The 14,231-nt window shown below is 36.2% G+C and overlaps 1 protein-coding gene across 1 annotated transcript; it reads left to right on the top strand.

The window, feature by feature from the left end:
- Positions 1–59: 59 nt before the first annotated feature.
- Positions 60–8,237, top strand: LOC112559418 (ankyrin repeat and LEM domain-containing protein 2-like). The gene is made up of 11 exons (XM_025230666.1): positions 60–616; positions 1,222–1,376; positions 1,816–2,004; positions 2,392–2,586; positions 2,941–3,063; positions 3,817–3,886; positions 4,277–4,464; positions 4,862–4,977; positions 5,261–6,559; positions 7,317–7,445; positions 7,691–8,237. The coding sequence occupies exons 1-11, from the start codon at positions 244–246 to the stop codon at positions 7,902–7,904; spliced, it is 3,051 nt and encodes a 1,016-aa protein (XP_025086451.1). The 5' UTR covers positions 60–243; the 3' UTR covers positions 7,905–8,237.
- Positions 8,238–14,231: the final 5,994 nt, after the last annotated feature.

The raw sequence follows: 14,231 nt of genomic DNA, 5'->3' as shown, positions 1-14,231 counted from the left end.
CTACATTTTGTACGTCGAGCCAGTCGACCAATCCTGTGTGATGTGACAAAATCCTCTCGGGTTAGCGCGGGCACTTACAATATGGCGGAAAAAAAAGTAATGTTCCTTCGGTCGAAGAAAAGTGTATGCTGAAAACATCAGTTGTCTTCAGGCTTCTGTTAGATGAAGTACATCATTACCAAACAAATTGATACGCAAGAAATAAAGCAGTAAAGTGCATGATATTTGATTGCAGCATTTATTATGGAACATATTGTTGAACGGCTGCGCTCGCTTGATGATTTGGAACTGAGAACAGAACTGTCTAAACATGGTGAGAAAACGGGACCTATTACACCCACTACTCGCCGAGTTATAGAAAAACGACTCGCGAAAAGGATATTTGCTATGGAGCATCCGGGATACGATGTGGACGAGGACTGCGCAACAGCAAAACGGGAATCGCCGACTAATACGAGTGACATAAAATTGGATGCTTTCGAGCTACAGTCCACTGAATCTTGCCAAGGAGGGTCGCCGGGTGACCAGCGCCAGATATCTGCTGGAAATCAAACGCAACCTGCGTGCTTTTACGTTGTAAGCAGTGTTCCGAGTAATGAGAAGGAAACAGGTGAAGGTGAGATAAGATTGATTTTCCTAAACGGAATTACAAACTACAACCAAATATTTTGTGATCTTTTATTTTTTGTTTGGTTTTGTTTTAGTTTCTAAATATATGCTATTTTGTATAATTTAGCTTATATACTCTTAGTGTTAAATTAAATGCCTTAGAAATAATAATAATTGTAGGAGTTAACAGTAGAAATATTACTAGTAGTACTAGTAGCAGTAAATCATGGCATTCCTGTTGTGCACTAAAAGGAGACCCATCATAGTCCATAGATTAGACTGATGTGGTGCAAATTTTATTCCTTTACTCCTGTAATAATGTCTTAACACCTCAGTCTTAGTATATGTATGTTTTATTGACACACTCTTGTAGTTAATTGCTTCCAAACCCATCTGCTCTAGGTCACTCATGGATAACTCCTTTACTATTATCTTAAGCAAAATGTATTTAGTCTTCAACCTTATAAGATTTTTAGCTGTAAAGTAATTACTTTAGTTTTTACTTGTAAATTGGTCATATGGGATTATTATCACTCTAATTTATGGACATTCTTGCAATATTTGTTAATGTTTTTGTAAGATTGCCTTGATTATATTCTTTAAATTCCACAGGTGTGAAAGATCAGATGTTCAAAGAGAAAACTGAAGCGTTAGCATTTATGAAAAAGAATATTGGGTCAAGGCTCAATATATTCCACACTGAATCAGCCGCAATACAGTTTTGCTCCAGGACTTTACAAGAAGACTGGGATTCCACAAAGTTCAAGGTAATCTGTATGCCACCTTCCTTCCAAGTATTTAAAAATAATATACTTATATACTTTTAGGAATCTTAAAGGTCTTGTTGCCCAGGGTCAGAAGCATACAGGACCTAAAAGATATATTCTGATATTAGATTGTTTAATTGACCCTATGCATTTACTGTAAAGTATATATTTATCTAAATATATATTTTGATTCTATATATCTGGATGGTAAAATACCATTTATTGTAGCTATTTATAGTTGAATGAATTTTGAAAAATTGGTAATAAACATATTGACAAAAAGAATTACAAAGTTAAAAGAAGTAGTATGTATGTAAAGAAAAAATTTGTATGGATGATAAAAATATTTTGCTTTGGTATCCCTGAAGAGTATGTTGTAATTAAACAGAATAGTGTAATAAAAATAATCTTAAATTTTTTTTCTTTTATTGACCTGCAGTCAGATGAGGTCAAAACGTCAAGCCAGACACTTGATGTAGAGAAAAGTCTATTCAAGGGCCCAAAAATACAGGAGCTTGTGCAGTTCCGAAAACTTATTGAGAAAGGAGACATTGAAAACACCAGAGCAACTGTGTGGAGCAATCCTCGATATCTGATCAGTGGAGCAGATACACCTGTCATTCTCCATGTACGTTGGAGAATGTCATTGATAGAATTAACAGTAGCCTGCAGATTCATTTTACATTTTTGAGTCTACAGGTGCTTAAAGAGAATATATCATCTAGTTTAACAGATGTATTGTGTTGTAGATTGATAATGAAATTGAATTTTTACCAGATTAAATGAAGAAGACCTTACCCAGTAACTTTATTGATAAGAAACGCCTAGCTGTCTGCAAAAGTACATAACAGCACTGCACAAGAACTGTAGAATTATAAAGTTATCAGTAATATATCTATACATTTCTTGCTTAGGATTAAATTTACTTTCATTATTATTAATCAAAGTTTTATGTTTAAACATTAGGTGAATACCTAACTTCAAAAATAAAAGAGATCAATATTTTTAACTTCAGGAGGGTATGCGATACAATGCATTACACATAGCAGCAAAAGCTAACCAAGCAGAAGTGGCAAACATTGTTCTGGATACAATTCATAATGAAGAGTTCACCAAACTGTTATACAGCAATTCGCATGACACAGATGAATCCCGCCAGAGGCGCATCTCTTTTCTTGTCGACTTGTACCTCAATTCTCCTGACAAAGGTGTAAGTTAAAAACTCCCCTTGTGTTTGTTTTATACTTGTTTAAAATTCAGTGTTTTAAGGGTGTTGGTTTTTTTTTAATGTAGCAGCTCTTCTTTTAAAAATGAGCCAGATGAGTGACATTAAAATTAAGTTACTATAATAGATGTATGTATTTAATTCAACTGCACAAAGAACTTGTAACAGCGGAGATGTTTCAGAGCTAAATGAATGTGAATGAATGAAGTAGTATTTGCTTATATGATTATTCTCTGTTGTAGATAAAGACAATATTTAGTAATACCAATACCTATAAGGTTTAGATTGATTAAATTTAGTTTATAATGAATACTAAAATTTGTTTTCATTATTTCAAAGGCTGGAGAGTCACCTCTACATATTGCATGCAAGATGGGTCATTCTGCAGTTGTTCGAGCACTAGTCATGTACTCTGCTACAGATTGTCAAATGCTGAACAAGTTTGGTGAAAAACCAGGAGATGTAAGACATCTTTCTTTTTTTGTGTGGCAATATTACATGTCTTTCACATTGAACCTGTGTGTTGCAGTGTGGTGTTATTAATAGAATATGTGGGTAGTATGCATGTATGCATATATTTATATATGGATGTATGATTGTAAAAGAGTAAAACTACATTTGAAAAAGGAAGTAAAGTCGGTAGTTCACTGTGTGCAGAACACATCATGGAAAAGGTGGAGCCTAGCCCTCTCTGTGTTGGGTGGGCAAGAAACTTTTTTAACTGTAGGCTGTTTTGATCCAGAGACTTACTGCTCCACAGACAGATTAACAAACTACCAAACAACACAGCCTCCTGATATTTTTATTATGAGATTTGTTGAAATAATATTAGCATGATTTTTATATTGTGGCTTTAACTCGGTGTCGACCATAAAAATTTTGTTTCCTATATATCAGTTTAAAATGTGTGAGGTGTATGAAGAGACAAGAAAAACAAAACAATTAAGTTCTATCTTTGGTAGAAGCATAAACACACAACTTTTAGATGTTTTCTTGTGATTGGGAACAACCAATCAGAGTCAAAACCGTGAAATTGGATAATAAATGCTTCAGCTTCAGGCATTAAAATTTACAAAGGGAACTTATCTCAACCTACCATAATCTGTGTATATCTTGGACCTTTCAGGGAGGTCTTTAAGAATTTTTGCTTATTTATATCATTGTGTCAGATGTCTCCAAGATTTCATTTTTACTTCTTTGGACATGTTTGTGTAGATAATATGCAGTCGAAGCACTACAGCTGCTTCTTCATTGGTGAAGGAAGAAATCAGGGAACTGCTTCAAGGTTTGCTCATATTCTGTAATAAACAGCTTTTTCTTAAAGAAAAATATCTGCATTTATTCTTAAGCAATGGACTGTTAGAGCAATAAATCTACTTTTCGCTTTATTTATGTTTGCTTACACATATACATATTTATCCATGCGATCAAAGCTGGTAGAGTTAATTTGTTCTATACCTAGATCATGGTGTGCTTGTAATGCTGCATAAGGTCTTTGAAAAACTATATAATATGGCTCAAGTGTTTACGCATGTTGCTATTAAATGCTAGTTTTTGACTGTCTTGCTCATATCCACAAAAAACATGTAAAATTAGGTATTTATTCATTGGAAACTTCAGTACAGCCTTTTTGTCAATGATAAATGTAAGTTTTTGAAGACTTGAGAATATTCAGGTCTCTGCCTTGTGCCGCTACTGAGGTCCCAAGACAATGTTACAACCCCAGTTGTGGGTCAGCCCTGCTCACCCAAGGACAGAGTGCCTCTTGGTCTTCATGCATGTCACCCAATCTCTACCGCACCCACTGCCACGGAACCTCATCTGTCTGTATATGCTTATGCTGGTCCCATGTCTCCCTCAAAGGTATTTAATACTGTGCTTGTTTTCTGATTGCTTAACTTTCAAAAGTTTATGCTGAATTACTTATTTAAAAATGTCTTAAAATGTCTGAAGGCTTAGGCTTTACAGCTGTAATAATAGTGTAAATGAGCTTATCTAGATTTTAAAGGGGAAATGAAATGGGAATTCTATGAACTAGTAGTATGAAAAGACCAAATCTGTATAATTTCTTAAAGCTAATTTCTAAAAAGCTTTTGTGAACATGTATTTATGTTGCTTTTATATTTAAGTGATTTGTTTGGTAAATATCAGTAGGAAGGATGAGATATTTTTAACAGCATTTATTAAAAATAAAGGTATTGCACTATTTTGAACTACATTTGTCTCCCTTCCTTAACCTTTTTACAATTATATAAATAAGGCTCAAGATTTTCATAAGCATTGGACCAACTCTAGATGCCTAAGGAGGTCGCTTTGTCAGGCTGAAATCAGCGCACGAAGAACAGATGCAGAAAAGGGTTACGAAAGAATTGGCAGGTCCGACATTTTGCAAACAGTGATTATTTTATTTCTGCTACATTTTTATTTTTATATTGCTTGCTAGAGCGTTTACATCTTATGTGTTTCCCCTCTTGATCTTCATCTGTTTGAAAGTTACGTAATATTTATTTTACCTGAGGGAGTCCATGTGACCTAATAGTAAGAGGGAGGGTGCATACATGCATGAAACTATTAAGTATACTTTCACATGGCTGACTAATAATGTGATCTACTGTAATGGGTTGAGCCAAATTGTGATAGTATCCATTTTTATGTGCAGAAAACTGGCAAGAGACCTGCAGGTCCCATGGACAGAATACTGGCCATTTCTGGGTATTTTTGCTAACTTGTCATCACAAGATGGTCTTCAGAAGCTTGAGCTTTACCTTAAAAAGCGAAAAGCTTTTGCCATGCTTTTAGCTGCCATGTCAAATGCTTATAATGCAGACAGTGATTTTAAAGCAAGTGAAACAGACTCTAGCAATGATTCATCAGAACATTTTTATAGCTGTGATGAAGAAGTTGAAAATGAAAATGTCAAGCACAGCCTCCTTGATCAGTCAAAAGAAACTTACACCAAGAGATCCTGTGTCCATCAGAAGCTAGCTCAGAAGGAGTTAGAAGAAGATGTGTACTACGAAGTGTTTGAAGACAGTCTGGGGCCAAATGATTTTGTGGATAAGAACCAGGGAAATAAATATGGATTTGGTCAGAGGCTGCAAATAAAGAGGTCTTGTCAATGGTCTGACAATCAGAAAGAAAATAAGAACAGTACAAACGAAAAATGCATGAGAAATTCTCCTCAAGAGTTGGAGAGATGTGTACAAAATGGTTCACAAGCTTGGTTTTACAGAGATGCCTTGAGTAGCACAGATGAGGAACAAGTTCTTTCAGAGGCATCACAAGCATCTGATGAAGGGTCTTCAGAATCTAGTTGTCTTAGCTTGGTTGGAAATGAAAAAAAGAGTAGCCAGGACGATGAGAGCAAAAAATCTAGTGGGGACAGAATGTACACACTTGAAAGAGAAAGTAATGGCCATGTAGATAAATCATTTAATACCAAGATGACAGAGCTGGCACAAGGGCTGGAATTGAAACTTGTCTTTAGCCCAGATGGAAAAACTGTGAATCTGAACAGGGGCATTCTGTCTGTTGATGTTTGTGTTTGTCTGCCTCAGAAGGTTCTGAGCAAAGTGCACCATGGATCTTTCAAAGGAAAGGCCCCCCTAGATATTTTGATCAAGTCATCTCAAAATGAAAATGGCTTTTTGGCAGATGTTGTCATCTATCCTGACCCACCAAGTCAAGAAGACAGTGATGACAGCTTTGCTTATATGAACACATCTATAGAAGATTTTCAGATGACACTAGAAAACATTTACTTGGATGTGAAGGTGATAGTTAAGAGTGCTGCTGCATTTAAGTATCTGTGTTACCTGACTTGTCCAACTTACATAACTGTTGAGGTTTTAACTGAAGACGGTACTCGTGCAGGAGAACATCCATTGCATACTACAGCACGAATTGCCAGGAAAAAGAAAGATAAAAGGTTTCAGAGAAAGGCCTGCTACATTTACGGGTTTGTATTAATTTGCTGTCAATTCTTAAAGAGACATCTTTTTGAACAAAATAATTTACAATATATGCAACTAAAAGAACCTCACTTCTGTTGTAAGTTTAAAATATGTGCCTGTTATATTTCATAGCTATTTTTGAACAACTCTGAAAAATATGCATAAGATAATTTACATCATAGGTTATTTAATTTACCAGGGTTTTTTTTTTTTTTTATTGTATTTCTATTTTTTATAATATTCTTGCCTGTCCAGTGCTATGCAAGTATTATTTACAATATTATTTTGGACGAAGTATATATAGATGATTTTTTTGGTACTTTTATTTATCATTATATGCATATGTGTGTGTATATATATATTGCCATGGTAGATTATTTGTGGAATTAGAATTTTTAAAAAGATGGCCGAGTTTTGGAAGTCTCATTTATATGTGTACAGTATATGTCAAGTGCAATGTATATTTATGCAAAGTGATTGAGAAGTTTTATAATTTTTATTTTAGATATTGATTTGCTTGACATTTATTGTTGGTCTTTTTGTATTTTATTGATTCCTGAAATCTTTCATTTTCAAAAATTTTCTGTTTAAAGGCAGCTTAATCAGTTCAGTTTTATTGACGGATATAATTGCACATTTAAAAAAGTCTGCCAGTGTGCTACCTGTGCTTGTCACATTGATTTTTTTTTCAATTTTCAATTTTCAATTCCCTTTTTTCATTTTCAATTCCCTTACCTTACCTTCTTCTCTTCTTCAATCTAGGTTTCAGCCTTCTAAGGCTGACTTGGATGTGCTGAGAGCCATTGACTGTAAGATTGATGAAAAGAGGTTTCCTAGTGTTCACCTGTGGTCACACATGGTCACCTCCAGTCAGCAGACAGTATCCCAGAGGTGAGTCTAAACCTGATTTAATGCATCTGAAGCAATTTTTGATGGAAGCTTTTCTCGTTGCAAGAATGATATCAGATTCTTCTGTTTTGGAACATGTGTGGATACTTTAGTCTTATTTAATAATCACAGTTATTATTTATAAACAAATCAAGAGTGAAAACTGTTGCTGGCTTCCAAGAGCTACCTTTATTTGACCACTGACTGTTATTGTCATAGATATATGGTTTTATTTTCTTCACTTACAGCTGGCCTAGTCCTGCCCAGCTGAAACACAAACAGCATCTGTCACACTTGCAACAAAGCAAAGGACGCAGCCCTCTTCCTTTAAGCCCTCAGATAGAGAGAGGGTTAATTACAAGTACACCACTCTCAGCAATTCGCATTAACAGAGACCTGTCACCTGAACAGCTGGACAGAAAATCTTTGTCAAGAAATTTGTTTGCTGAACTGGCAACATGATTCTGCATCTCCTCCTCACCACATGATACCTTGGCGGGTGCTTAATTTTGAGCAACTAGTGAGTTACATGTGCTTGAGCAGTTGTGCTTGTGCAGGGCTTTTTATGAACATGCAAGACTGCTGAATTATTTGCTTAAATACTGTTATATGCATGCCTTGATGGAATGACATGGTGCCTTTATCGACGACTGCTTTTGTGTTTTTAAAGTTTTATTTCTCAAAAGATAAATGTTTCATGCATACACTGAGATTCAGAAATCATGCACCAACAATTCTGGCTGTGACTACAATTGATTGGTATTAAAGAATGCTGTGTTTTAGCATTAAGTACAAGGTGACTAAGAAATAAAGTTGCAAGCAGTTTTATAAATATATTTTGATTATATGTAAGCAATATATGGCTTGTTAATAGTGTAAATTTTTTATCATTTAGGACATTTCTATTTTTACTTTGAATGCAAGTCTGTTGATTTTTATTGTGTTCTTCTGTAATGGTGAAATTTTCCTTTTCACAAGTGTGTGAAACTTCACAATTTAATAATTAGTATATTTAAAATAATTGTGTCCACAAGACCAAAATTATCTTAACCACTAATCTCCTGCTGTTTTGGTATCACCTCGGTTTCTGTTGCATAATCTAGTCAATAATAATAGTTTATAGGATGTTGCTAAAATAGCACTTTGGTGTCAGTCCCTATATGTGTCCTATGAATGAGCCCTTCAGGTACTGCCAAAAATCTTCGAAAAAAAACCAGCATTATGCGTAGATATTTTTGGCTATGCGCTGACCATTGGTGTTTCATAATTAATTCCCTTTCTTTCTTGGGTGGATTTTTGTTTAAACAGAGGCTAGTATTTTTTTTTTAATCAGTGATTTGAAATACCAGTTATATAAAGATCGTAGCTAATAAATGGCTAGGGTTGAAGTAGACAAAATTTGTCCGCTTATTTATGTACCCCCGAAAGAAAGTATTTGCATTATGTAACACAAAATTCACTGTATTTCATTTAAATACACATAAATATGATAATGAGTAAACGCACTAATGATGGTATGCACTCAGGAAATCGTTTCCTGTCATGTAAAGGAGAGTTTCTAATACTTAAGAATCCAACTTTTAACAGAGAAAATCCAGCAATAATTAAAAATTTTCACAGGAGGAAAGATCCTTCACTATTACACCTCCAGAATTTTCTAGTTAGCAGTTAGACTCCTTGATATATTGTCGCGACCCCACTTTTTTTTTTAAGCTTGCTAAAAAAAATTTCAGATTGAGAGAGAAAACTGGTTGTAGCAAGACATGTGTTATACATTTCGATGAACAATTCATACTTCTTGATGAATAGCATTTGAGCTTAAGTAACGAAGCAAACCAGGAAGAGGTCGTAAACGAGTTTACTTCACTGACGAAATAGGAGCTGGTGTTTGCTCGGTCACATCCCCTGCTACTGTGGTTGTGGCTACACCAGAGGGTGCCTGGGTGTTTGTGTTAGCCAAAGGTGCTGTTTGCGTTACTGATGGTGAGTTTAGGCGACAGCGACACGTGACAGGTAGCGCGACTCTTTCCACTGTCACTTCCGAGTTGTTTTCGCAGTATGCCAGTAGCGTGAACGGTACAGTGAAAGGCTGGCAGAAGGAACCAGGGGACTGAGGAAAGCCAGCCTCAGCCAGGCACTGGTGACATCTTGTTTAGAGAAAAACAAAGAAACCAAAAACGTGGCATTATTTGCGGGTGTTTTACGTGCATAATTTTTATGTATGCATCAGTCTGACAGACCTAGTGCGCAGCTAGCTATGTGTAGCAAATTGGAAAAGCACCTAAATATTATGTATTCGAAACTCGTCATTAAAGCGTGAATATTTTTTTCAGTTTCATAGTTAATTGCATTGCATATGTTTCTTTTTATTTTTGGTTATCGTCAGCTATAGTTCCTAAGTAAAAGTTCTTTATTCCATTCAACTTGTATTTATATATATAATGCTACTAAAGTTCTAAAGATCTTAGTGTTATGCCTGCTTGTCAATGTGTCTCTTTACATATTTCTGACACGTGGTATTCATAACCTGAGAATTGTAACCTGTTACATAAAACGGATCACATGGAGGTATTTCTTTGAAAGTGTTCAGAGAGAGGTTCATGTTTTTGTTTTCTATTGCAGCAAAGTATAAACATAAGTATTAAATATTTTTTTAATTGACAACTTACTGACACTTGGAGTAGAAAAACTGTTGCTGTTTTCCACCCAAAATCCAACAGCTGGAGAGAAAGCGGCTAAACTTTGTCGCCACATAAGATACAGATGGACAACTTTGCTCAGCATACCTGCACAAATAGAGATGGTTTTATTTTCACATAAAAATGCAAAGAATTATTGTGTAAAGAAATGCAAGGAGTATTTCTCTTTCACCTATTCTTCTATGAACTCAATTACCCTCACCCAATGTATGGTATCTCGGCTAACACTTGACAGAAGTGCTTGAGATTCAGCATGCATGTTAATCATAAGTTAAGGTGACCAGACGTTTCGGGGGCGAAGCGGGACACGTGCCGATGATGGTGTCGTCACCGTCAAAGAACGCCGAAAAAAGTGATTTTTAAAGACAACTGGGACATTTGATGGACTTGCTGGAAAGCCAGAAAGCGGGACATTGGGCGTTCCGCCCGATGAGCAGGCGGGACAAGAGGTCAAAAGCGGGACTGTCCCGCCTAAAGAGGGACGTCTGGTCACCTTACATAAGTTCTTTTAAAAATTCCAAACTTCTACATCACCTTTTTGATGATTACTTCTCTCTATCATCAGATTTGTTTTTGAGAATTTTTGTATTTTCATGCAGTAACATAACGATGTTCAAAGGTTTTATTTAAGAGTTAATGATAAGCAACAAGCTTTACAAGTATCAAGTCCAGTGACATTGTTTTGAATCCAGCTGCAACGTCCAACCAGGAATAAAGTCCATAAGGTGCCTGAATTTATTTTAAAACTAGTATTTTTTTTCACAATGCACCTTTAGAACATCAACGGTATTGGAATGCAAAACAATCTTTTCAAATGTATATAGCTCATCCAGCTTTGGCAGGATTATGTAAAATAAATCCCTTAGTGGAAATTTTTAAAGGTATAAAACAAAAGCTGTGGGCTTTACCTCCCCTTCCCTTAATTGCTCAAGAACACCTATGAAAATGCAATTCTAACATGCAGACTATCAAATGTATGTATCATTTCACAGTTTATTCATTTACCATTTAAATGTATTTATACAGAAAATAATTATATATTTCCAAGTATTAGCCAAGATTAGAAAAAATATTAGCTCTTCTAAAATCAAGATGGTCTAAGATAGAATTTTATTTTTATTATAAAATTTCAAAACTGATGTCAAATACTTTTCCATTGTCAATACTAGTAGGCAAGCATTCTCATTCAAAAGTGACATTGTCTCACAAACTCTGTACAGCATAAAAATCACATTTATATATTTAGATGCAATCAACGTTTTACAAACACGCTTACAGTTTAATGCTTGGAGTTTTACAGTGCATCAAAATTTTTCGAGAAGGGTTACTCACTCTGTTGACGGGTCGATGTTTGGAGTGGGTTCGTTGGCGGTGGCCAGTAAATCTAGAACGGCGGCAAGCTGAGGGTTGTTAGTCAGTGAGGTGTTGATCGCTTGCAAAATGCTGCAAGTTCAATCGTTTTTGATTTTATCTGGTTTATACGAAAGGAAAAATGTTATTCATACCTGCGTGTAGTTGGTGTAATTTTTCAAGTGTGTGTGTATATATATAAGTTTATGTGTGTGTGTCTAAAAGATGAACAGGTAAACCTGTGGGGAAAAAATACCACTATTACAGAAACATTAACTGCAATTTTGGCAGGGTTATGTATGGCGATTTAAATGTTTGAAAAATCTTGCGACGAAGTTTCATTTGAACATGGAGTTCCCCCCTCACTCCCTTACTGCTCGGCATTTGCTTTGGTGTCATTTCTTTCTCACATTTTGTTGTCAGTGGTTGTTACAACACCGAGCGGATTTTCTTATTTTCTCAAGGCTGTGTAGAAGTAATGGTCTTAAAAAGAAAAGGAATGGGAAGTTCTGCGTTTTGGTGCAGGTTTATGTTTCCTATTACACACATATCACCTTTAGCTGGTTTGTATCTTACATTTGAACGTAGCCTTTGCATGGAGTGACATAAGTTAATAGAAATAATCGTGACATCGAAAAACTGTGGTAAGCTGGAATGTCACGCTGCGCAAATGTATATTTTTAATATAGTTGGATAATTAACCTGTGATACAATATTTACAATTATTATCAGTGAGTGACCCGCACTGATATTTTTTTTTGTCACACTTTTATGTATACATTAGTGGCAAAACAAAGAACTATTCTTTTGTTAAGACTTCTTACTTTTCTGGGATGGTATCGTTCGATATCTGGTCGAATCCAAACGGTAGGTCCAAGGCAGGGTTGCACACACTAGCAGCAGGTGCGCTGGACTCTGTAGCAGTCGGGGGAGTCGGTAACCCTGCAGATGGGAATCTTCGGGACTGGCGAGGCCTTGGAGTTGGAAAAATGGATAGACCCGAGTTCGGATTGGCAGGAAAATTATCGAACTGAGGAAAATTACGATTTCCTCCTCTTCCACTTTCTGGGAGACCGTTTGAAAAGACGGATAATTATTAAATGAAACGGGAGAGCTGCCGAACCCTGGAAAGTCAGGATCAGAAAATTCATTGTAGTTTGGATAGTTGGGATTTCTGTTGCCAAAAGAAGATAAATTTGGGACGGTGTTTCCCTGGTTGGAAGTAGATGCGTTTAAAAGTGGTACGTTTTGATTATTATTATTGTTGTTGTTATTATTATTACTTCCTCTGTTAAATGAAGGGAAACTTCTAGTCGGGATCTCGAAAGATCGATAGTTTGGGTTGCTGTTTGTGTTTGGGGTGTTTGAAAAAGGATTGAAGTCAAAGTTAAAATTGGGGGATCCACCGCCTCTTCTTCCAAAATAGGGGGGAAATTCTAATCCACTGAATATGGAATTCGTTTTAGGAGTTGTTGCTGCCGCTGATGGTGAAGCTGGCGCTGAGGTTGGTGAGCCTCCATTCGGCACAGCAGCAATGGTACCGTTAACTGCCTGCCGTTTGAACAGCCTGGCGACATCGGCAAAAGGCAGCAGGTACAGGAGGAACAAAGCGAAGAAGAGTATCTGCAAATTAATTTCTTCCCCTTTTAAGATACCTGCATATGCATGGCAAATTTCGTATTAAAAAAATATAAAACAAAACAAAGCAAGTTAGGCGCTTCAAGTAACGGTATTTCCTATCGGTTATCAAAGACAAAATGTCTAAATCGAAGCAAGATCGTGTCTCACTTTTCAATTAATGCTACATACATTGCAGCATATTTCGATGACTTTCAATACTTTCTAGCATGCATTCTTGCTAATAACTGAAAATGAACAAAAGATATGCATGATGATGAAAAGAAAGTATAACTAATTAAAGTAGGGTGGAGGGAAAGCGAATGAAATTGTATGGAAGGATATGCATTAACGGTTTTGTTAAATGCTCCTCAAAGAGCACGCTATTTTCTCTTCCATTTTACTAGCAAGAAATGTAATGATTGCCAAAAATTTATGAACTTTGCTGTTAAAAAATGGTCTCAAACTCCCGACTATTTCGTCGATTAGTCTGTCTTTTCTTCCATCCACGTAACCATCAGGGTTTATTTCTTTCCAGCTCATCATTTTTGGTGTTTCATTTCTTATGAATAAACTTCGCTCAGTCGTGCTTGTTTTCTTATGTGACGGTTGTCATACCAGCAACTATTTAAACTTAAACTTTTATGAAACAGTGAAACGGCCTCCCACAATTTTTTAGTGTCAAATCTGAACCTATGGCAGTCCATGTTATCAATATTCAGGAAGCTAACCCAAATGGCTTTGTTTGCGAATGCGTTTGCTAAGCAACCAAGCATGGCTAATAAAGTGAGTGAAGGTTTTGGGGAGGGACCCATGGAGTGTCCGAACAGAACAAAGAGAAGGTATAGGACAATATAGAATGAACAGATGCCTCGAAACTATTCCCAGTGAACAGCGAATGTCGCTCGCATTCGATAGCTGCTACGCCCTTTGAGTCGACCAACCGGTGAGCCATAAAACAAGTCAGGTGTATAAAGTACGGCGAGGTAGGGGCGTGGTACAGGTACACTAAGATTCCTTCCTAGCGGGAGAGCGCTTAAAACAGACATCTCCACCATGTCCTGTTAGACGACAAAAACATTTCTTTTTTGCACATATGGTCAATATATTGTGCTGCATCTAA

The sequence above is a fragment of the Pomacea canaliculata genome, linkage group LG3 (genome assembly GCF_003073045.1).
Source record: "Pomacea canaliculata isolate SZHN2017 linkage group LG3, ASM307304v1, whole genome shotgun sequence".
Classification (NCBI taxonomy): Eukaryota; Metazoa; Mollusca; class Gastropoda; order Architaenioglossa; family Ampullariidae; genus Pomacea; species Pomacea canaliculata.
This window is presented reverse-complemented; position numbering and strand designations above follow the sequence as displayed.

Coding starts and splice junctions, on each gene's coding strand:
- LOC112559418 (XM_025230666.1), top strand. CDS start 244: ATGGAACATATTGTTGAACGGCTGCGCTCGCTTGATGATTTGGAACTG. Junction 3,064..3,816: donor TTGGTGAAAAACCAGGAGAT/GTAAGACATCTT, acceptor ATGTTTGTGTAG/ATAATATGCAGTCGAAGCAC. Junction 7,446..7,690: donor CAGCAGACAGTATCCCAGAG/GTGAGTCTAAAC, acceptor CTTCACTTACAG/CTGGCCTAGTCCTGCCCAGC.